The sequence below is a fragment of the Anopheles ziemanni genome, chromosome 2, assembly GCF_943734765.1.
Source record: "Anopheles ziemanni chromosome 2, idAnoZiCoDA_A2_x.2, whole genome shotgun sequence".
NCBI classification, from domain to species: domain Eukaryota; kingdom Metazoa; phylum Arthropoda; class Insecta; order Diptera; family Culicidae; genus Anopheles; species Anopheles ziemanni.
Window position 1 is genome coordinate 88,005,472 of NC_080705.1, and position 20,635 is coordinate 88,026,106.

The 20,635-nt window shown below is 45.7% G+C and overlaps 9 protein-coding genes across 9 annotated transcripts; 5 read left to right on the forward strand and 4 right to left on the reverse strand.

The window, feature by feature from the left end:
• Positions 1-340: 340 nt before the first annotated feature.
• Positions 341-1,945, forward strand: LOC131282663 (protein lin-7 homolog C). Its single transcript, XM_058312186.1, has 2 exons — positions 341-553; positions 622-1,945. Exons 1-2 carry the CDS (start codon positions 517-519, stop codon positions 1,176-1,178), a joined length of 594 nt encoding a protein of 197 aa, XP_058168169.1. The 5' UTR covers positions 341-516; the 3' UTR covers positions 1,179-1,945.
• Positions 1,451-3,386, reverse strand: LOC131282662 (actin-related protein 6). Its single transcript, XM_058312185.1, has 4 exons — positions 3,261-3,386; positions 2,186-3,193; positions 1,942-2,114; positions 1,451-1,774 (listed from the first exon to the last, which is right to left on the reverse strand). The coding sequence occupies exons 1-3, from the start codon at positions 3,338-3,340 to the stop codon at positions 1,985-1,987; spliced, it is 1,218 nt and encodes a 405-aa protein (XP_058168168.1). The 5' UTR covers positions 3,341-3,386; the 3' UTR covers positions 1,451-1,774; positions 1,942-1,984.
• A 344-nt stretch (positions 3,387-3,730) lies between these two features.
• On the forward strand, positions 3,731-7,777 carry LOC131282401 (BOS complex subunit NOMO1). Its single transcript, XM_058311856.1, has 3 exons — positions 3,731-3,929; positions 4,009-4,570; positions 4,639-7,777. Exons 1-3 carry the CDS (start codon positions 3,775-3,777, stop codon positions 7,573-7,575), a joined length of 3,654 nt encoding a protein of 1,217 aa, XP_058167839.1. The 5' UTR covers positions 3,731-3,774; the 3' UTR covers positions 7,576-7,777.
• Positions 7,778-8,082: 305 nt separating this feature from the next.
• Positions 8,083-9,326, reverse strand: LOC131294670 (uncharacterized). The gene is made up of 4 exons (XM_058322714.1): positions 9,185-9,326; positions 8,679-9,111; positions 8,472-8,615; positions 8,083-8,404 (listed from the first exon to the last, which is right to left on the reverse strand). The coding sequence occupies exons 1-4, from the start codon at positions 9,324-9,326 to the stop codon at positions 8,083-8,085; spliced, it is 1,041 nt and encodes a 346-aa protein (XP_058178697.1).
• Positions 9,327-10,715: 1,389 nt separating this feature from the next.
• On the forward strand, positions 10,716-11,435 carry LOC131294671 (uncharacterized). Its single transcript, XM_058322715.1, has 2 exons — positions 10,716-10,854; positions 10,939-11,435. The coding sequence occupies exons 1-2, from the start codon at positions 10,716-10,718 to the stop codon at positions 11,433-11,435; spliced, it is 636 nt and encodes a 211-aa protein (XP_058178698.1).
• Positions 11,436-13,664: 2,229 nt separating this feature from the next.
• Positions 13,665-14,190, forward strand: LOC131294673 (uncharacterized). The gene is made up of 3 exons (XM_058322716.1): positions 13,665-13,791; positions 13,856-14,003; positions 14,073-14,190. The coding sequence occupies exons 1-3, from the start codon at positions 13,665-13,667 to the stop codon at positions 14,188-14,190; spliced, it is 393 nt and encodes a 130-aa protein (XP_058178699.1).
• Positions 14,191-15,727: 1,537 nt separating this feature from the next.
• LOC131294674 (uncharacterized) lies at positions 15,728-16,549 on the reverse strand. Its single transcript, XM_058322717.1, has 2 exons — positions 16,402-16,549; positions 15,728-16,323 (listed from the first exon to the last, which is right to left on the reverse strand). Exons 1-2 carry the CDS (start codon positions 16,547-16,549, stop codon positions 15,728-15,730), a joined length of 744 nt encoding a protein of 247 aa, XP_058178700.1.
• A 274-nt stretch (positions 16,550-16,823) lies between these two features.
• LOC131294675 (uncharacterized) lies at positions 16,824-17,288 on the forward strand. Its single transcript, XM_058322718.1, has 3 exons — positions 16,824-16,941; positions 17,010-17,175; positions 17,261-17,288. Exons 1-3 carry the CDS (start codon positions 16,824-16,826, stop codon positions 17,286-17,288), a joined length of 312 nt encoding a protein of 103 aa, XP_058178701.1.
• Positions 17,289-18,068: 780 nt separating this feature from the next.
• LOC131291625 (conserved oligomeric Golgi complex subunit 5) lies at positions 18,069-20,584 on the reverse strand. Its single transcript, XM_058320735.1, has 4 exons — positions 20,504-20,584; positions 19,095-20,438; positions 18,838-19,026; positions 18,069-18,765 (listed from the first exon to the last, which is right to left on the reverse strand). Exons 1-4 carry the CDS (start codon positions 20,538-20,540, stop codon positions 18,074-18,076), a joined length of 2,262 nt encoding a protein of 753 aa, XP_058176718.1. The 5' UTR covers positions 20,541-20,584; the 3' UTR covers positions 18,069-18,073.
• Positions 20,585-20,635: the final 51 nt, after the last annotated feature.

Here is a 20,635-nt window from a genome sequence, read left to right on the forward strand (position 1 = left end):
CCTCTAAAGGACGCTTTTATAATCTGGTTACCAAGAATAAAAAGATGATGGCAAAAAACTCTTTACAATTTGCATCTACAATGAGCTACTCAAATGTGTTAACCAGCGTTTTTATCTTCAAATAGTTATATTTATCCTCAAATATCTTTACTTTGAATTGTTGATATAAAAATGTATCACGTCAATACCCAGATCTGTAATACGAATCAAAACCCCATTTTCAAATTGTAGGAGCATTTTGCCCCAAAGGAGTATTTTAGAACATGTTCCCCTAATAAACTGGGAAAATTTATTTTATTTGCCCCTGACGTATCATCCAGTTTGCTATTCATAGAGTGGTTCAATCGGGTCGGAAAGTGTGTGACTGGGGTGCTGAAAATAATAATAAACATACGTGTGGACCTTGCATTTATGAAATAAGCGATTTCGCTAGCAATCGTTAAAGAATCGCTTCAGCTTCGACGAGTGTAGTTCCTGCCGAATATCCAGTGGACAGATAAAATAAACAAATCAATAATGGCAAACGTCTGCGAACCACTAACGCTGGCCAAGGGTAATCCCCAGCAACAATATGCTGAAGCAATGGAATTCATTTCCCAATGCCCAATTCCTTCGTTGCAGACGTGAAACGTTCGATCGAGCTGCTGGAAAAGCTGCAGATGAGTGGCGAGGTACCGGCCACCAAGCTGGCCGCCTTGCAGAAGGTGCTGCAAAGCGATTTCCTGAATGCCGTGCGGGAGGTGTACGAGCATGTGTACGAAACGGTCGACATCCAGGGATCGCTCGATGTGCGTGCCTCAGCTACGGCAAAGGCCACCATTGCAGCGTTCGCTGCCAGCGAGGGACACGCCCATCCGCGCGTTGTCGAGCTGCCCAAGACCGAAGAGGGGCTTGGCTTCAACGTTATGGGTGGCAAGGAACAGAACTCGCCGATCTACATTTCGCGCATCATTCCCGGTGGCGTGGCGGATCGTCACGGGGGACTCAAGCGGGGCGATCAACTACTCTCCGTCAACGGTGTATCGGTCGAAGGGGAAAACCACGAAAAGGCCGTGGAGCTCCTGAAGCAAGCCGTCGGTTCGGTCAAGCTGGTCGTCCGCTACACCCCGAAGGTGCTGGAGGAGATGGAACTGCGCTTCGACAAGCAACGTGCCGCTCGGAGACGCCAACAGTACTAAACCCACCACCCTCGTCGTTTGCCATTGTCTTCCCGTAGCAAATAAGGTTACGGAATGGAAATGGGCCCCCGCCAAAGTTCGCAATATGCCGCCTAACCGTATAATGGTGGTTCGATGCGTCCGTTAGTTAGTACCTCCTCTCTATCTCCCACTGTCCCTACCACGAACGATTCGTGTCTGTGTGTTCATGTTATTTGTGTTGTTTACCGTCGGAACAGATTCTCATATTAACCACCCATTTATCTTGAAAAATAGTCATCTCATTTGGTAGGACAGGTTATATGTATTGTTTTGTTTGTTTAATAATATTCTTTATCGTTAATTACATATCCTAGCTCACGTCACATTCAAATACTTTCATGTTCAATAGTGCACAATAGTTTCCGGTCGCAACTACTACTTCACCCATCCAAGGACCGTCTTATCCGTACCGTTTGTAGGTGGTACCACCTAGTTTAATCGCCAAACCGTGGTTATCCTCGTCTTCGTGGATGTTCGAAACTAAAAACAACGGGAAACTCAAATCTATCCCTCCTAAATGTACCGTATCCGATGCACGACGCAGAGTTGCCATTAAAACCATCACTGCAGTTAGCCTTTGTGTTTGTAGAGTACATGTGTTAAACGAAACGAATCACATTAAACACGGTAGTGAAACACGATTTCCGCATGTTAGTTTCCCTCACAAGCAAGCCATGATGTAGACCGGTGAACGGATGTTTTGTACAAGTAAGGAAAACAAAAATAAAGTAACTTCATTTACCTGAAATGTCCTCCTGGCGCCTCGTTTTACTTCTCCCACACCGCTAGCTGTCGTACTTGTCCACCAGATGTTTGGTGCCGTACTCCTCGTACTGGTTGCGGCTCATGCAGGATTTCAAAAAACTCAGCGATTGTGAATACTTTTTCCCCCCATGCCAAGCGTAGCTAATAGGGCTAGGAGAGGGAAGAAAACAAACTTCTGTAATAAGCGACCGGCTATAGGTTTCAGATACTAAAACACTTACTTATCAGGTACCATTACATTGACCTCGTACTCATCTGGTGCAAGAGCACGAACATCTTTCTCTAAACGTGTTTTCATGCCGGGGAAAAGTGCACAACCACCGCATACGACGATATTCGCAAACAGATGCGGTCGTGTTTCCTCCGGGCATAGGTTGATTGCATCCAGTATCGCTTCCGGTACGCCCATCTGAGGGATTCCTACGTCCGAAGGATGGAACAGAATCTCGGGAATAACGAACCGCTCGTTGCCCAATTTGATCGTTTGAAGTTCATCACTCCCATCCGCGGATGAAGATTCGTTCGGTTTTCGTAGAAACCCTCTGCGAATCTGTGTGTAATCCGGTAGCACATACTCTCGTACGATCGTATTGTCCGGGAATCGTTTGCGTGCTATTCGCATATCTTCGTTGAAATTCTGTGACACGAAACAACTGTCCTCCTTCACCTGGTTAATCACATACGATTCATCCATTACGTTCAGCTGGCGGTAGGAGATGATTTCCTTCAGGTGGTTCGTGAGCACTTTACCTCCGATATCGATCCGCCGGATAGCCTCCTTCACCTTGTTCCCTTTCACAAAGGGCACCACGTGTGTGAAGCTATAACCCATTTCCACCACCACGCAGCATAGTGGTTTCTGTTGTTCTGTTGTGGAAACGGTTCCGTGAGTGAAATTGAAGGCTGCTAGATCGACGGCCGTTGTTTTGCATACGGCATCGCAGTCGTACTCTTCGTAGAGAATTTCAAGCATCGCTTCCTGAATGGATCCGAAATTGAACAACGGTTCCGTAATGAGCAGCGGAGTATCGGAGAATTGCACCGGGCAGCAATCCGTACTGAAGAAGTAGTCCCAAACCGTTTTCTGAACATCCCAGTTCACAAGGTAGCCTCGTTGGAAGCAGAGTATGTAAAACAATCCCGACACGTCGCGACACTCTTCTATTTGATTTCCTATGAACGGTCGTCTCCGTTCGGATTTGGCTTTCGTGATGCAGTTCAGGATGGTTCTGTAAAAATACAAAGAAGCAGTAAGAATACATTTCCAAGGCATTCGGCAGCAAATTTCGCACTCACTTCGGTTCAGATTCGTCCGCCATTCCCAATTTTGCGTAGAAGGCACCATTATCCAAAATGAACGCATTATTTTCAGCCATGACGAAGTTGAAAACGCTTTTGCCACAACACTATACGCACAAAAGCCGGCATTCGGTTTGTTGATCAATTTTTTCAAGCCCGTTACATCGGTACCAAAACATTTAAACGTCAAGAGTGACAACTATGAGTTCTTTGAACATATTTTTCATAATCCGATAAATCTCGTTCAACGATGAAGCTATGAAATAAGATAAATTGATTTAAATTTAAAATATTAAAAATACAGACGAGCTTCTAAATGATACAATAGTCACAAAATATTAAAACGAAAAAAGCGTTTAGAATTGTCCGGAAAAAGACTGTGATCTGTCAAAATATTGTCAAGTCGTGTCAGCTGGCCCAACAAGATTGTCATCAGCTCCTCGAGGAGCTCAGAAAGTTACAAATTTTCACAGACTCCACACCGGTTACGAATTTTCGGTGAATTTCTAACATGAGGCAACCGCGGAGCATATCCTTTTCTGCGGTGCTTGCATTGTGCTTGCTGGTTCTGTGCGAAAATAGCTCCGCAAATGAAGTGTTCGGCTGTGGGGGCTTTGTGAAAAATGTCAACTCCGATCTCGACTCGAGCAAAGTGGAAGTCGGGCTGTAAGTACTGTTTAATTAAATTAAACATTAGGGCTACGGGTAGGGACGTTTGCTGATGTGTAGTTTTCTTCGGTTCTAGGTACACCCCACAGGGGAGTTTAAAAATCAAAACTGAATGTTCCCCCTCGAACGGGTACTATTTTATCCCGGTCTATGATAAGGGCGACTACGTGCTGAAGGTTATCCCACCGCCCGGTTGGAGCTTCGAACCGGAGCAGGTTGAGATCAAATTCGACGGCCAGTCCGACGTGTGCAGCCAGGGTAAGGACGTGAATTTCCTGTTCAAAGGATTCGGTATTACGGGCCGAGTAGAATTCCATGGTACATCGCCGGCCGAGGGAGCGAAAGGTGTACGGGTGGAGCTTGTCGCTGAGGATGGCGGTAATACATTTGGACAAACGACCACCAACGGCAATGGAGTGTTTTCGTTCACTCCTATCAAACCCGGTCGTTACGTGGTGAAGGTACAGCACCCGAAGTGGCACTTTGTCCACCCGGAGTACAAGGTTACGGTTGCGAAGGGCAATACTGAGATACCTTCCGGTGCACTGGTCGTTTCGGGTTACGACGTCGAGGGAAGTGTCTTCAGTGATGGACAGCCGTTTGGTAATGTGGGACTCTTTCTGTATGAGGCGAAAAATGTAAGCAAAATTGATATACGAACTGTATTCGTCTCGAGGAAACTTACCATTCTCTTTTCGTTTTCCAGCAAAAATCCATGGTAAAATGTTCAAACGATAAGGAAACGATTGTACTGGATGCAGGCAACGCGGCCTACTCTTCGAAGCCACTCTGTTTCACCACACCGAACAAAAACACAGGCAGCTATGTTTTCGCCGGTATATCCAAAGGAAAATATCTCATTCGGCCGCACTTTAGCGATAGTAAAATCAAATTCCACATTCGTCCCGAAGTGCTCGAGCTCGAGGTTGGCAACGATGGTTTACGGCTGCGGGAGAACTTTGAGGTGACCGGTTTTAGCGTATCGGGTCGCGTGCTTAGCGCACCGGGTGGTCCAAGTGTTGCGAACGCTCAGGTTAAGCTAAATGGTCGTGAAATTGCACTGACCGGATCGGACGGTACCTACACGCTGGACAACATCCAGGCTGGAACGTACACGATTCAGGTGACTGCAGAGGACTTCCAGTTCAAGGATCATATCGTGAAGGTTTCGTTCGCAAACCCATCACTGCCGGATGTTGTTTCCTCCGCGTTTAAGGTGTGCGGACATGTCGTGACGAAGTCGTCGTACACCGTCGTTATAAACAGGAAGGGATCCACGATGATGGTGGAGGTACCAAGCCATGGCAGGACGAACGAATGGTGCACTTTCCTGGAGAACGGCGAGTACACGGTGCAGGTGCAAACGACCGAACGGGACCGCGCCAGTGGTCTTCAATATTTCCCGGCGACGCAAAACATTGAAGTTAACTACGAACCATTGAAGGGGATCGTCTTTTCACAGCTTCGTGCGACGGTAACGGGAGCTGTGCGCTGCCTTGCCGATGCATCTTCGTGCGAGGATCTGCCCGTCACATTGCAAGCGCTCGATGTGAATGGAAATACGGTTGGCCTGCCGGTGACGGCTCAGGTGGTCCGCGGCTCGGGAAGCTATAAGTTCGAAAGTGTGCTCCCGGGAAGCTACGAAGTGAGCGTCCCAAGCGGTAAACTCTGCTGGCAATCGAACACCGTCAAAATCAACATCAAATCGACCCAGGAAACGGTACCGGATTTTGTGCAAACTGGCTACATCGTGTCGGTGCTTTCTAGCCATGGTGCATCGATGGCTTACCGGTGGAAGGGATCATCTCCAGCGGGTGGAGAAGCGAAGGAAGAGGAGATCGTGCTAACCGCCGGCATGAACATGTTCTGCGTGAAGCGTGCTGGAGAGTACACAATGCGACTGAGTGGTTGCCATCGGTTTGACGAAGCGACCCCGTCGCAGTTCAGCACCGACAGCTCGGACCCGATAGCCGTGAACGCCAAAAGCCACCGGAACGTAGTGAGACTGATCGCTGACGAAAAGGAACGCTTCCACGTGCAGGTGCTGCGGGATGGTGGGGCGACCAGCAACGAGGTGGTCGAGTTCGAACTGACCGGAGAACGGGACTCGGCGGGTGAAAGTGGTTACGTTTACCGTAAGGAATTTTTCCTCGAACACGGCGAACGGATCACGCTCCGTCCGCAGAGTGAAGTAATGCTTTTCAACCCGACCCAGCTGGAAGTGATGGGTGGAAACGATTGTACGGAGGTCGGCTCAAAGTTGCGTGCCACGAAGGGATTACTCATAAACGGTCGCACTAACCCACCAGTCAAGGACGCTACCATAACGCTGGTGTTTCCGAAGCACATGGAGCATGCACCACTGGTTGCGCTTACCGACGAGCAAGGAACGTTCCGATTCGGTCCTATCGATCCCACGCTCCCGGTCGAACTGTCCGCTGAGAAGGAATCGTACGTGTTCTCTGCCTACGACCGTGCCACAAGCTCGTTTAACGGACACAAGCTTTGTGAAATCATCGTTACGGTTAAGGATGACGCTGGTAACCGGCTTCCGGGTGTTCTGTTGTCCTTGTCGGGGGCGGAAAGTTATCGCAAGAATCTAGTCACCGGGGAGGACGGAACGATAAAGTTCCACTCGCTGTCTCCTAGCGAATATTACCTGCGGGCGATGATGAAGGAGTACGAATTCCGACCGAACTCGAAGTTGATCGAGGTACGTGAAGGGGCTACCGTGATGGAAGAGCTGGTTGGCACTCGGACACAGTTTTCAATCTTCGGTTCGATCACTTCGCTCAACGGTGAACCCTTCCCGAACGTGGCGGTCGAGGCGATGACGGACGAAAAATGTGGCAACGCGCTCGAAGAGGCGACGAGCGAATTCAACGGCCAGTACCGCATTCGGGGCTTGACTCCCGGCTGTCAGTACCGTGTGAGCGTACGCACCGGTACCGGACCATCGGCAACGGTTGACCGATCGATTCCCCGCCAGCGCGACGTCACCATCGGCAAGACGGACACGCGTGACGTCAACCTGATCGCCATCAGTCCGCTCGCGTTCGTGGATGTGACGGTGCGCGTAGTGGCGTCGGAGCTCGACCACTACAAAACGCTCAAGGTCGCGCTGTACAAGAAGGGCAGCGATTCGCCGGTTCATTCGCAGCGCATCGAATCACCGCTCAATCCCAAGTCCAAGGTGAACCCCGGCATTATGGTGTTCTTCCCGCGCATTCCCTTCGACGGCAAGAACTATCACATCGAGCTGACGTCGACGCTATCGGAGAAAAGCTACCGCTACAGCCTTTCGGCGGTACCGTTTGTGGCCAACACGAGCAGTTTCTATGCGGAGCTGCAGTTCACGCCGGAACTGCGCACAACGGAAGGTGATCTCAATCAGAGCTCGCTGTCGGCGATCGTACTGATCGCGATCATTGGTTTCGTGTTCTTCAAGCAAGAGCTTGCATTCGAGCTTTTGGGCCTTCTGTGGGCCAAGGTGGGCACGGTTGCGGGCGGATTGATTAGCAGTAACAAAGCGACAGGGAAGGATCTTAAGAACGACGCCGGGTACATTGATACACGCGATATCGATGCACTCGCATCCAACATCGACGGTGTGAAGAAGAAGAAAACCAAAAAGGTTTCCTAAGCAAAGGAACCCAATCGCGGCCTATAACGGTAGGTAGCCAGGCGTGATGCTCCGGAACATTCCGGGTGAAAAAAGACTCATACGAACGAGAAAAGTGTAACGCGAGTCGAAGTCGAACAATTTTCGAAATAAACAACCGGTGCGTGGTAGACAAATTTAAACACTCGTTTTTAACGTTGATTTTAAAGCTAAACTGAGAATAGCCACCGATTAATGCATATCATTTTTCAATTAAACTTGGAATCAAATCAGTTGAATTGTCATCATATGAAATTTTCCAAAATTATTATTATTCATTTCAGGACGTTTCTTAATTGAATAGAGATTTAAAAGGAAAATAAGGAAAGATTAAACATCGTTAAAAAGTATGACTTTAACAGTTTTTAAATTATTTCATCTTTTATTAAAGGTTTCTCGATCCCCTCTATCACTAGAAGATTTGCTTTTGTTGAATAAATAAATAAATAAGTTAGTTTATGTACAATCTAAATCACATGACGAGTCTTCTCAGTTACGACGGAAGCGATTGGCGCGTGTCGGTTTTTGAAGAATCAGTTTTCCGCGTGCAAGACTATCGGTTGGCAAGGTCGTGGTGATTGTGTCTGCATCCAACGGTACGACTTCATTTTCCTGCGCATCGAGCGAGGCATCCGGAATTGCCTCCGGACGTTTTTGCATCGGAGGAACGGCCATCGGAAGCGGTCCGAAGGGGCGACGTGCGAACTTTTTCCTCTTCGGTACCTTACACTCCTCGTAGATACGTCCACAGTCCTTGTAGCTGTTCGCTTTTTCGTCGGTCTCGTCACGGTAGTTGTGGAAAATATCTCGTCTGTGTTAGAGGAAAAAAAGAATGATTAAGGATAGCTCGGCATTAAAGGACCATTTGTTCCACTTACCCAATCGCGCGCGTCACAAACAGCAGAATGGGATTCCTTCGGGCTTGGAAGTCGAACTCGCAAACGAACCGCTTGCGGCAGACGCGTCGATTCACTCCAAGAAAGCGAAAGGTGATGTCCGTCAGTGAATCAGTCCAGTACATTCTGCATAAAGCGTAAGGTTAGTAACCGTTAAACGACTCCTCATATCTCCATACTAAACCTTACTCATTTTCTTCCAGGTCACCACCGTTATCAAGAGCATCACTGCCGGATGCTTGGCGATCGTCCACGATGGCACGCTTTCGGCGGCTTCCACCACTATACTTGGAGTACGACGAGTATGAACCGGATCCAGAAGCGGGCGGTAAGTAGCTATTGTAAGGCGTTCCGCTCGATGAAGAGGAAGATGGGGGCCCGTAGCTGGAAAACGGTTCCGGGCCGGGATAGCTGGAGATGATTTCGTGATCCGAGTGATAGCTCGTGTACGGACTGGAATCGATGAACGGCGGAGGCGTTTCACTAATGATGGACGAGCCGAAAAATCCACCCGGAAATATTTTGTGCCCAAAGAAGTAGATTCCAGCAAAAAAAAGGGCCACCAGAACAATCTTTGCCTTCACCAGCAGCACCGTCGTGAGGGTGGACATGATGGGCCCAACTGCGCGAGGAACAGAGAAAGAGAGCGAGGCATTGATTCTTGTCCGGAGAGCTCAGGATTTAGGACCACTTACTAGCGTGCGTTAGGAACTTGAAGAACCGCTTTCGCCGACGACCCTCTTCGACCGATTTACCGGTACTTGTTTCCGCCAATTCTTCGGCCACAGCAAGCGCCATCATTGCGGCCACCAGTAACAATTGTTTGAACAAAGACATTTTGTCGATTTAAAATGTTCCAGTTTAAGAGCACGATAGAAGTCACGATTGACTACTTCTTTTATGCTGATCACACTTTGTTCTTCACTTCACTGACAAGAAAATAGGTTTCGTTCACTTCACTTCCTTTTCCTGCCCGACCACCATTACCGATTGGTCCAAGATGCGTTCACTTCCCGCAACTCAGTTCTATTCACATTCGAACGATCCTAACTACCTCCCGGAAGTGACTCGACTGGTGTGCCCTGCGTCCGGTGTGCGCCGTTTTATACGGTCTTTAAATGGCCATATCCAACCTCCAGACGTTCCACCTGAAAAATCCATCCCGATGGGGTTACAATAATTGAAGCTAATTCAATGATAATGCGCTCGCTCCCCGCGATGGTTCCGCGTGCATGGTTGCCACCTTGTGCGAGCGCATTTCTCCTTTGCCGTTGCCGACTTCCGTGTGGAAACGGGGTGGAAATGAATGGAGCACGATCCAACCATATTAAAATGCGCACCGGACGGATTTATTTTTAGGGTTCCAAAGTTGTTTTGCCTCAGTTTGGAAATTTTGTAAATTCACTACCGCCTCTTTTCGGTACTTCCAAATGTGGATTTGATTATTTTTCGATGAGAAGCAGAATTCAGGGGAAAGATATTAGATTTATCCTGCTTTGTTTCGAGGTAGATAATTTGTTTAACCGTTATCTGCTTGCAAAATTCCATTTATTCCATCTGAACTGAAAACTAATCCTTTTCATAAAATAATATAAAGAACTTAAAAACAACCTTTTTTAATAAAGATCCAAATGCAAAAGAATATTTTGCTATAAGGAGGTAAGATTTTTAATAAAAGTTCCTTTTGAGAATTTGTTGTTCAAATATTTTTCTACGGTCATGCCATAACAACTTCGTATATTCGTGATTTTTTTAACCAACTTAATGCAACTAGAATTAGAATTGTTTTATATAATCTTCTGCCTGCTTGATTGCGCAATGTTCCTGCTCTCACACACGTCCACTTCCGGTGGTATGGATCCCTTTCACCACATTGCATAAGGTGCTAATAGGGATGGGTGAATCGTCGTTGCGCACGCCTTCCGGAAAGGCCGGAAGAATCGGGTGCACCGAAGAAAAACATCGATCAGAAAGTGTCAACAGCGTGAAACGAAAGTGAATGTGTACCACTTTCGCGGGACTTCCGCAACCTCCGGACGGAAAACAGGCAGACTGATGCTAATCATGCGTCAATTTGTCTATTTTTTCCCTCACCTTCCTCCAAAGGGTTGGTGAGTTTAGTCGTTTGAAGATGTTTAGCACTTTGGGACAGATGTTTTCGTGCCGAGCTGCCGAAGAATGAAGCAACCGTACTGCGCTTGCCAGTAGCTTTATGTTCGTCCTGGAATGGAGTTGCCCATTTTAGTCTCGTTTCTTTGCGTCGTCACGGTGTCCGGCGTCGTACGGGGCGTAGAAGTTCCCACCCGCTCGGACACAGCACTGGTGGAGGCGCGATACGATCGATACTACGACATATTTCGATATTGTGAGTGAAATCGCCGTCTTTCGGCACCATAATACGCAGCTTCTAACCCCGCACCTTGCTCTCTTTTGTTTACTTTCTTCCCAGGGTGGCCATGGTTTAGCGATTTGGCAACGGTCGTCGCGATCAAGTTGAAGATCTGGGTAATCCTGGTGGCGATGCTTGTCTTCGGCGACGGTTACTATTGGTCCAAGTGGACCGGCTCGAGCATCTTCGAGAAAAGCCAGTGGGCACAGACACCGCCTGGAGCCAGCTGGGGTCGGCGGAGGCGACGTTCCACTCCTTCTTCGCCGAACTCCTCGGACGATCTAGCGGAGGTCATATTCGACACACTCGATATCGAAGATGACGAATGCCGTAAACGAATCGTGTGCGAGCTGTATGTGGAAGGGAAACGGGTGCCGACGATTTGGAAAGCTCTCAGTGCTCCTGGCTATGAGGTTTTTGGTGCCTACCGTCCGCTGGAGTCCGTGGCGCGTTCGTCAGATTGTCGTAAGCTACATCGGTGTCGGCTAGTGGAAAGGAACAGCTTGAAATCGGTGCTCAGTGATAGTTTTGATAGTGATTGGAGGTGGCCACGATAAGGAAACCTGAACTATACCCTTTAGAGCATAAGTTATTTATTGTTTATTTTATCCACGTGTTACAATAAATTGCAAAAAGCGGTTTAAAAGTTAAGTGTACGGAGTGTTGTCAAAATATTCTTTTGTTAAAGTGGGATTCCATACGGCTAGTAGTAGCACTACTTTAAAAAATTACCAAATTTGAGTAACATACACAACTATGAACACAAGCTCTATGGCATACACAATGTCTGCAAGAAGAAAATAGGTTGTGGGTTAATTTTTTTGGCTGGTTTTAAATCTATTGTTACATTATCAGCACCGGAACATACCAGTGGGTTTTAGGGAGTATTTTAACGGCCGGACATGATGCGTAGAGTTGATGTTCGTTGAGTTTGATGTTAAGTTGGTTTCATTTGCACTGCCAGCGTAACTGCTTGTGAACGATACGAGAATTACAAGAAAACTAAATTTGATCCACATCTTCCACGCTGATCTGCCCGTATGAACAGACGGCACCTAAATGAATTGTTTGTGTACCAATAAACGGTGGTCTTGACTTCTTCCCAAGTCACGGGTCAGTGAATGTTGCGTGACCCAAAAAAAAATGGTAGACGACTCGGAACCATTGGAAATTTTCTCCATTGTTAAAATTCAAAAGGCAGTTATAGAGATACGTTCTTTTTGTAACAACGATTTATATTATTTTCTTTTCATAAATAAGTGCTTAAAACTTAAGTAGATTTTACGAAGATTTGTGAACATTTTGCCCGAAGCGAAGCATTTTATCCCTCCAGTACAGTTGCCAATCGTTTGAGGGAAAATATGATTCACCCTTTCGAGCCCAACCGATCGACGACGGGTGATGATCGTAAGCAATCGGTTCGTGCAAAATTATAGGTGAACTACAATCGTGCTTTTTGGCGAAAGTTTTAAATAGGATCACGATGATGAAGATCTTCAACCAGAAGGCGCCCTTCAAGATCCACAAAATGCTATGAGCAATCCACCAACGCCACGCGTACGGATAGGCTGGAAATGGTTGATAAAATGTATATTAAAGTTGTAAAAATGGTTTTGTGCTTTAAAACTTACGGCTAGAACGTCTGGGCTCGATTGCTAAATCATCTGGATCACAAAGCACCGCTCGAAAGGTAACGATCAAAACAACAATTATCAAATACAGACGAGAGCAAGACATGGCTGATCGGCATGGGTTCGATTAAACGTTTCCTTTGAAACTGCGGGATTTACTCCTCGTCGATGCCCATTTCCAGACTACTCCAAAGAGCTGCAGCTCACATCGGGATAAACAAAATAAACGCTCTAATTGAAGCTAATCCCCACCGTGGAGAAAGCACTTTCACTCTCTGTCGGGATCGGAACCCTGGCATCACCTGAATCATACCGTCGCCTCTAGTGATTGTCCGATTACAGATACTGCAGGAAGCGGACGATAGCCATGCGCTCTCTTTTCCTATTCGTTCCGTTTTTTGGCGCGTTGTGCTTTGCCAAGGATAGCAACGATGCCACAGGCCTTACCGTTACTGGTCGAGATCATTTCAACGAGGAAGGTACGTAATACAATCACGCTTTGAACTATCATGCACTCATCAGCCATGTGGGACAATTATTTCAGGTTTTCCGGAGCTAATATTTGGATCACATGCGGCGGCCATTGCCGCCTATACCTACTACATTGTGATATTCCTGAAAATATTTCTACTGATTCACTTAGGTCTGGTGAGACAACGGGAAGCAGAAACCCATTGGTCTGGGAGAAGTTATGAAGACCATCGTTATTTGGTGTACCCAAATGGAATGGAAGCTCTAGGCTTAAATGAATGAACTTGCAAATTTGTGATCTGTGACTTATAAAAGTGGTATGTTTCTAATTATTTATATTATTTATTTATTTATGAAAAACTAATGTAACATGTACCTAATGTAAATCATAGCATATTTCACATGAAAAAATAAAAACTAGATCATTACGTTGAAAAGAAGAAAATTATTAAAATTTTTTTTTGTCATAAAAATGTCTTGTTGTGAGCCACGTGTTTATTCGCTGCAAACCACGTGTTTTGTACAAAATTATATGGACAACAACATTTTCTGAGACGAAAATAATTAGCATGAATCCTCTAAATAATCCCCTCTCGAGTAAACATTCGGAAGGATGGAGCTTTTTCCGGTGATCAAGTTGCCCATCGGAAGTAGTCTGAACAGAGCGCCCAAACCGGAAACAAGATGTTGGGATGCAGAGTGTCACGTTTCTGTATAATCCTCACCATCAGCTCAGTGTGGCTCGTTAGCTGCGTTTCGGCTCGAAGACATCATCGTCATCCGGAACCTCTAAAGTACAGTTATGGGATTTGTAAGTGAAAACCGAACGTCATACAATGCGAAGGCCATTGGTGTGAAAACCCATTTCCTTGCAGATGCTCCCACTAGCTGGACCGTTGCGTTATACATCTGGTACATCGTTAAGCTGGGGTTTATTTTGGGGGCCTTACTTCTGCTGCTGTTTGCCAAAAAATGGAATAGTCGAGGTCAGCCGGTCGTGATCGAAAGTGGACCTGAGTTTTAGTGAGTTGATGACTTAAGTCGTTCTTAGTGGATTCTAATTTTTAATATTTATCAACTGAATTTTTACAGCCATCACCGTTCACTGGATGCACCGGAGCATAATCTGTTCAAGGCGAGCAACATAGAAGACGTAAAGCTCTTTTGGAGTGATCGCATAGAAGCCGTTGTAAATAAATTTAACCAGTAATATAGTGAATAAGATATTGATGTAAACATTGTACTGTTAATAATTTATTCTTCTCTTTAATGAAAAATAATGTAAAAAAGTTGAAAAACGCTTGTATTACTTACCATACTTTGTGAGAAATATTTCAGAATCACCATCATCAATTATGCTCAAAGAAATATGTATATGATTTGAGAAATAGGCTTGAATTTTTATTTATGTTTTATACAAAAACATTTGTTCCTGTTCGATACCTTAAAACAGATACAAAATCACGTAGAGACATCCTTGAAACATGGGTAATGTTGAATCCCTACGTAATTTTAATGTTATCAAATAGTTCGTGATTGGAAAAGGAAAGGCGACCCCTTCCTCCCATTCGCTTAATCCGTTCACAAACCGGAAGCAAATCTAGCACTTTCTTTCGCATTTCTTTCGAACGGTGGCGTAAATTGAACACGATCGTTTATCACTGATTAGTACGAGGGCGTGTTGATGCACAATATTATTATAGGAATACACTCACCAATTTTCCCAGCACTGCGGATGGTGGTACAATCAGTGTGTTTTTGATTCTTCATCCAGGATAATCTTGCGTGCTCACTTCCGAAACGTTTGAAAATGTTTTCGAAAGGCCTTCGTCAATCGTTCGCAGTTATTTTGGTTTTATTGGTTTTGTTCAAGCACACTTCCGCCCAACAAATACGTCGCCGGCGACCACATTATCCTAGATTTGAAATATGTAAGTTGAAAAGCCATCTGTCGATCGAAAGCCGGTGTCCATTTGAAATAAATTATTTTTCGTGTTCTGTTTCAGTATGGCCCTTGCACTGGGTCAGTGCTGCCTACGTGTGGGGCTTCCTGAAGATGGGCTTGATTTTCGCCGGTTTGATGTTGTTGCTTGCGTTTCGAGGGTTTTCCGCTTGGAAAAGTGAGCCTGTTGTTGTCGACCATGGAGCACCTGTGTAGTGAGTTTAGAAAAATCTAGTCGACAATAATATCAACTTGCAACATAAAACTTTGTTTTGTACCATTTTGCAGCCATTTCAGAGGATTCGGGCAGAGAAGTATAGAGGACGACGCTGTGTACTGGATTGATAAAATAGAAACGGTGGCTGATTATTTTAAGGAAGACTAGTTGATACTTATATTTATTGGTAATTTATTTTGAAAATGAAATAAGAAAAAATAAATTGATTCATAATGCTAATCATAAAACCATTTGTAATCCTTGAGGTGTACACAAAGAAAACGAAAAGAAGAGAAGGTAATTTTTAAGAATAAAATTAATAATATTGCAACAAAAGCAATAAGGAATTCTGTTCTGAAGGAGACTGTAGATTTTATTTTATCGGGAATATTAATTCAACTTATCGATCAATTATTTACTATTTTCGTGTTCTTATTAACTTATTCGTGAAAATGAAAATTAAACATGAGTCGGGACGCGTATATCTATTAGGTATTCGTTTATTTGGTTGTAATAAATAAATCCTTAAATTGTAAAATAAATACTGTACATCGTAGAAAGGTTGAATTATCAACTCTTCCTACGTTTTTACTGCTGATCATCCTGACTAGCGACAGCCTCGTCATAATCATCGATCGATCCTGGCCCAGGCCCTTCGAAAACGTTCATCGTGATCGATGGACCCTTCGTCGTGCACTTTGGATACAGCTGTGCACACTGCTCCATGGTCGCCCCGGGGACATCATTCGGCGAACGGTACTTCCGGAAGATGTCCAACCCAAGCATTCGAGTGCCAAGCTTTAGCAGGAAATCACTCCTCGCCCGCATATCCACTTCGCATACGAACCGCTTCCGACAATCTGTGGTGTGCACACCGAGAAAACTGAACGCCAGATCCGTTATCATGTCGGTCAGCTGCAGATCGGACTCTGCGCCCGGTTGGACCGCTTGCCGGGCGGAGCGTCGCCGGCGATGTGGGGGTTTGTCCCAGATGATCTCCTCGTGGTCGTGATGATGATCGTGATAGTACGGCACGGATTCCCGCAGGATAATGGGTGCACATCCGTGCTTGGCCGGGAAGCCCTTGAAGAATGCCCAAATCATGATAATACCGAGCCAGAAGGCACCCTTCACGATGGCGATCACGAACGCTGCGATGCCCCAACCCCACCCGAATGGGTACACTGTGATGATAAAGATAAATAGACATGAAATGAGTTTTTGAATTCGTTCTGCTGTTGGTTGCTGCATTTAAGACTTACCTGCCCAATTAAAAGGGCCTCTTTGACGGGCGGTTACCACATCTTTAAGATCACTGTAATTTATCTCTTCTATTTCCGCCGTTCCCTGAGCTTCGACTACAAACAACGCTCCTAATACCAAACACAGTACTATCCTGTGGATGTCCATCTCTGGAATGTTATGGTCACACGACTGACATGTAATACCAACAAAACGCACCGAGCTGGAAGATTGGGTCTTTTATAACAGTCTGCTCCGGTGGTACCGACTGATCGGAATCGGATGCTAATTGGAGGCGTTAATTGCTACGACCACTTTCGATTTCCATGGACTCCAACTAGTAAATCACGACGGGCTTGAGTAGTATATATCGGGTGGATAGACCGTTGGCTCGGGTTTGTTCCCATGGTGTGGACGACGATCGTCAACTTCGAATTACGCTATGAAGCTATACCTCCTGGTGCTGGGGTTTCTTGGAGTGCTTGTGACAGTGGTGCACGGCGGCGAAAACGATGACACAGCTGTTGCAGCACGGTCAGATAAATACTACGACGAGCTGTGTAATGTCGAATAACAGAAATTTTCCCGCGGAAATGATATTAATCCGTTTGGCTCGTACCGTCCGCAGGGTACCGACATTGGACGTTCCCGGTAACAATGGCCATCAAAGCGAAAGTGATTGCGTGGGTCCTATTCATAACCTACTTCAGCACGATCTTGCAAGCGATCGTGTATCAGCGAAGTGAGCCGTCGCTCCCAGAAGTGTACTCCGTGCCTGCTAATAGTGAATGGGGGTAAGTGTTAAGTAAAACTGAAAAAAACCCCTAGAATATGTCTAAAAATAATACAATTTAACTGTCCTTTCTTCCACCCATGTAGGTATCCTCCATCCAACAGTTGGGGCTGATAGTTGTGGACGCTACCACGTGGCGTCACATTTTGAGTTTATGTTGCGAGACTGAAACCAATTAAATTGATTGTATTTATTTGTTTATTAATTTATTTACTTATTTAATTATTTATTTGAATAAATATGTTTATGTCTTCTATGTTAAGTCCTGTTTTCCCTTTGCTTTGCTTGCCGCAGTAAGAGTTAAAAGTCTCACAGCTTTCTCTAGCATAACCGCGAAGAAATTATCACATGCATTACGCTTTACTTCGATTGCCGAGCTAAAGCAAATAAATAATGTGCATGGTGAAGTGAACTTGATTTATCAATCAGTGCTGTTTAGCCTTCCGGAAAGGATGTTTCACGTGTTCCTTTGCACCGCGATCATCATGCAAATGACGATTACTCAGGCACAAATAGAGAATAACACAACAGCTATTGCCCGGATGGAGAAATCTTCAGGCTGGTGGGAAGAATATTTCAACGAAATTGGTAAGAACGTTAACTCAACAAATGAACTGAACGGAATCGTGCTAAATATAACCTATCAATTTTTAGGATTTTTCGGTCACATTACATCCTTTGAGGCGTTTGTGGTGGTGGCATTCATAACGCAGATGTGGATATTTCTAAAAACTTACCTACTCTACGCTCTGGCAGTTACGCGAACAAAAACGTCCAGTCGAAGTTACGAAGAAACTGTGGAAGGGTTACCAATAAAACCTTACTATTGAAATGTTCGAAATAAAAAAAGAAAAAAATAATCTACATGTATTTTATAATACTTGATATTTTTCTATTGTTTAGTTTAAATGTTTTTTCACGTTCTCCAAGTAGTTTGTAACAATCGGAAAGATAGGATCATATTGCGTAATGTTCTTCTGTCGAACCACGGTTCGGTATTTTTGTAGCGCACCGGTGATAAGCTCCAGCCGGTCCCTCTCCGAGGAATGACTTTCGAGCCACTGTAGCAGCTTCTCGTTGCCCCAACCGGCCGTGACGTGCGGGCTCGCCATATCGTTACCGGCGTACCCGAACAACATGAACAGCACAATGTACGGTGGAACCACTCCACCAACGTCGGTCGTTTGATTAACTAGCTCCTGTGGTGTGACCGTGTACAGTGAGGCCATGGCGCGCAGCAGACGAAAACTTTTCCCCAGCGACGACAGGTCCGGTACGATGGGTTTGAGTGCGCCCTCCAAGTGGTGACAGTCGGCTTTCAGCCGTTGCCTGCCCGCGAAGGAAATTGGACGAATGGTGACCAGATTCTGTACAAACAGCTCAATGCAACGGATGGCCAAACTTTGACCCGCTTCCTCGATCACCGCCCGATCGTTGTAAGGCAAAATGTGCGTGCTCCACGAACGAATGATAAAGTCCTGCAGTTCCTTCATGTATAGCGATGGCCCGGCTGTTGAAATGTTGTTCGAATTTAGACCCGGTTCACGGTGCATGGAGAGAAGGATAACGTTCACGGCAGAATGTATAGAAGCTGTAATGAAAAAATCCTTTAGTAATGATATGTGTAAAATGAGATCCCAACGGAGAAGGTATTATATCTTACCGATTAAAGGTTGCAAAATAGCCAAGGTGATAGTTTTTCCTTCGATCAGGCTAGATGTTAACCGTTTCGAAGCTTCCAGACCGGCGAATTTCGGTCCAAGGTTCAAAACCAATCTATTGATTGCCTCATGATGATAATGAATGATATTTGCCAGGGTAATGTTCTGCGATTGCGATACGTTTGGATTATCTAGACAAAGAGAAGCCATTCAAAGAATATTAAACAGTTTTTATGAATCAATTGTTTAAAAAACTTACCAACCACCTGTTGTGTGTCGGACCCCAGTTTAACATTGCGTTCAATTTTGTTCCAAAGGTCTTTATTCGACACGCACAAAACGCCTGTCACGAGATCGATCAAACGTGGATCGACAATGGCTGCGTTCAGTTCGGTAGAAGCGACACGAACCAACGTATCAATGACCTCTTGGTTGGGAAAATCGACATCAGCCAGCGCTACTTTGAAGTTATTGGCACACTTTTCCAGATAGCCTGCCTCCAGTGAGCTAAACACCTTCTCGCCAAAGGTGAACTGATGATCGACTTTCGTCTCCAGTCCGCGCGCAAGCGAAAGAAGCTTCGGAAGTCCCTGCTGAAGCGTTTGTGTCACGTGCGACTGTGCCGATTTGAATGATTTGATCAGCAGCTTCTCTAGGTTATCCCAAAATTGACGATCAAACTCTTTGGCAAGCGTGTAGTCGTCTCCAAGCGGTAGCTGCAGAAGGCACTTCTGAAGAAACAACACCTGGGTACAGTGGCCAAACATTTCGTCTAGAAACAGCCACTCCAGAGCTTGCCATAGCTTCGTCCGAAAGTTGGAGGAATTGGTCAGTGCAGGCGCTTTGCCGGGACCTTTCATTTGCCGTGCATCCTGACGCTCTTTGGCCGGGGATGAGGCACCTGTTTTGCGTAGTTTCGCCACATCCGTTCCAGCGAACGATTCCTTTATCGCATCTCTCAGGTAAGTGCTGAATGTTTCCAGCACATTGTTGAGACACTTTGGAAGTATCTTTAGGTTGTGAAAAATTCGCAAACACACGTCAACTTGTTCCTGCTTGTTTTTCAATATTCCCTCAAATAAATCCCGATTGGCCACCTTCAACAGGCGCTGTTTAGCTTTCGTTACGGTACCAATTTCTTCTCGCAGGAAGTCAATTTTCGTCAGATCCACATCTTCCATGAGGCCCTCGAGTTCGTTCACGATACCGGCTTGCTCGGCTAGATCGCTGGTACGGGCCAGTTCCTTGTGCACCTGAAGAAATCGTGCACATTGTCGCAGTACATGCGAGGCCTCGTGCAACCGACCGAGTACCTTGGTCTGTGTTTCGAGCAATTCGTATGGCACAGTGATCTGCCGCCGGAGACGTTCCGCACCAAAGCGTAGCGTTTCGATGTGGCTCGATATCGATTCGATCGATGAGTTCAGCGTACCGGCATGTTTGGCCTGCGAAAGTAACGCACCGTACTGTTCGCGAACTTGCTTTTGGAGGGCGCTGGACAGTTGTTCGATGCCTTCGGAGAGTTTGCCAATTTGATCACTGATTGCGACGGTCAGCTGCAGCTCGGGGCTGGGTTTATCGGCAAGAAAGTTTTTGAAGAATTCTGTGCGAAAACGAATACAACGTGTTAAATGCGTAACACTACAACATGTACAAAGAAAATCTCACCATCTTTTTCGATCTTATCACATAATTCTTCGGTCATTGTGGAAAATAATGAGGAATAATTGAAAACACTTTAATTTCTGCTGCAAATAGAAAATACCGATGACGTTCACTATTTTGCTGCCAGCTGGAATG

Excerpts from the sequence above, each read along its gene's own strand:
- LOC131282662 (XM_058312185.1), bottom strand. The coding sequence starts at position 3,340 with ATGGCTGAAAATAATGCGTTCATTTTGGATAATGGTGCCTTCTACGCA. Across the intron at positions 3,194-3,260 it reads GCGGACGAATCTGAACCGAA|AACCATCCTGAACTGCATCA; the intron begins GTGAGTGCGAAA and ends GTATTTTTACAG. Across the intron at positions 2,115-2,185 it reads AATGTAATGGTACCTGATAA|CCCTATTAGCTACGCTTGGC; the intron begins GTAAGTGTTTTA and ends TCCCTCTCCTAG.
- LOC131282401 (XM_058311856.1), top strand. The coding sequence starts at position 3,775 with ATGAGGCAACCGCGGAGCATATCCTTTTCTGCGGTGCTTGCATTGTGC. Across the intron at positions 3,930-4,008 it reads AGCAAAGTGGAAGTCGGGCT|GTACACCCCACAGGGGAGTT; the intron begins GTAAGTACTGTT and ends CTTCGGTTCTAG. Across the intron at positions 4,571-4,638 it reads TTCTGTATGAGGCGAAAAAT|CAAAAATCCATGGTAAAATG; the intron begins GTAAGCAAAATT and ends TTCGTTTTCCAG.
- LOC131294670 (XM_058322714.1), bottom strand. The coding sequence starts at position 9,326 with ATGTCTTTGTTCAAACAATTGTTACTGGTGGCCGCAATGATGGCGCTT. Across the intron at positions 9,112-9,184 it reads CAAGTTCCTAACGCACGCTA|TTGGGCCCATCATGTCCACC; the intron begins GTAAGTGGTCCT and ends TTCCTCGCGCAG. Across the intron at positions 8,405-8,471 it reads TTTGTGACGCGCGCGATTGG|ACGAGATATTTTCCACAACT; the intron begins GTAAGTGGAACA and ends CCTCTAACACAG.
- LOC131282663 (XM_058312186.1), top strand. The coding sequence starts at position 517 with ATGGCAAACGTCTGCGAACCACTAACGCTGGCCAAGG. Across the intron at positions 554-621 it reads ACCACTAACGCTGGCCAAGG|ACGTGAAACGTTCGATCGAG; the intron begins GTAATCCCCAGC and ends CCTTCGTTGCAG.
- LOC131294674 (XM_058322717.1), bottom strand. The coding sequence starts at position 16,549 with ATGGACATCCACAGGATAGTACTGTGTTTGGTATTAGGAGCGTTGTTT. Across the intron at positions 16,324-16,401 it reads AGGCCCTTTTAATTGGGCAG|TGTACCCATTCGGGTGGGGT; the intron begins GTAAGTCTTAAA and ends TTATCATCACAG.
- LOC131294673 (XM_058322716.1), top strand. The coding sequence starts at position 13,665 with ATGTTGGGATGCAGAGTGTCACGTTTCTGTATAATCCTCACCATCAGC. Across the intron at positions 13,792-13,855 it reads AAAGTACAGTTATGGGATTT|ATGCTCCCACTAGCTGGACC; the intron begins GTAAGTGAAAAC and ends ATTTCCTTGCAG. Across the intron at positions 14,004-14,072 it reads GAAAGTGGACCTGAGTTTTA|CCATCACCGTTCACTGGATG; the intron begins GTGAGTTGATGA and ends GAATTTTTACAG.
- LOC131294671 (XM_058322715.1), top strand. The coding sequence starts at position 10,716 with ATGGAGTTGCCCATTTTAGTCTCGTTTCTTTGCGTCGTCACGGTGTCC. Across the intron at positions 10,855-10,938 it reads CTACGACATATTTCGATATT|GGTGGCCATGGTTTAGCGAT; the intron begins GTGAGTGAAATC and ends CTTTCTTCCCAG.
- LOC131294675 (XM_058322718.1), top strand. The coding sequence starts at position 16,824 with ATGAAGCTATACCTCCTGGTGCTGGGGTTTCTTGGAGTGCTTGTGACA. Across the intron at positions 16,942-17,009 it reads TAAATACTACGACGAGCTGT|GGTACCGACATTGGACGTTC; the intron begins GTAATGTCGAAT and ends TACCGTCCGCAG. Across the intron at positions 17,176-17,260 it reads CCTGCTAATAGTGAATGGGG|GTATCCTCCATCCAACAGTT; the intron begins GTAAGTGTTAAG and ends CCACCCATGTAG.
- LOC131291625 (XM_058320735.1), bottom strand. The coding sequence starts at position 20,540 with ATGACCGAAGAATTATGTGATAAGATCGAAAAAGATG. Across the intron at positions 20,439-20,503 it reads TGATAAGATCGAAAAAGATG|AATTCTTCAAAAACTTTCTT; the intron begins GTGAGATTTTCT and ends GTTTTCGCACAG. Across the intron at positions 18,766-18,837 it reads TATTTTGCAACCTTTAATCG|CTTCTATACATTCTGCCGTG; the intron begins GTAAGATATAAT and ends TTTTCATTACAG.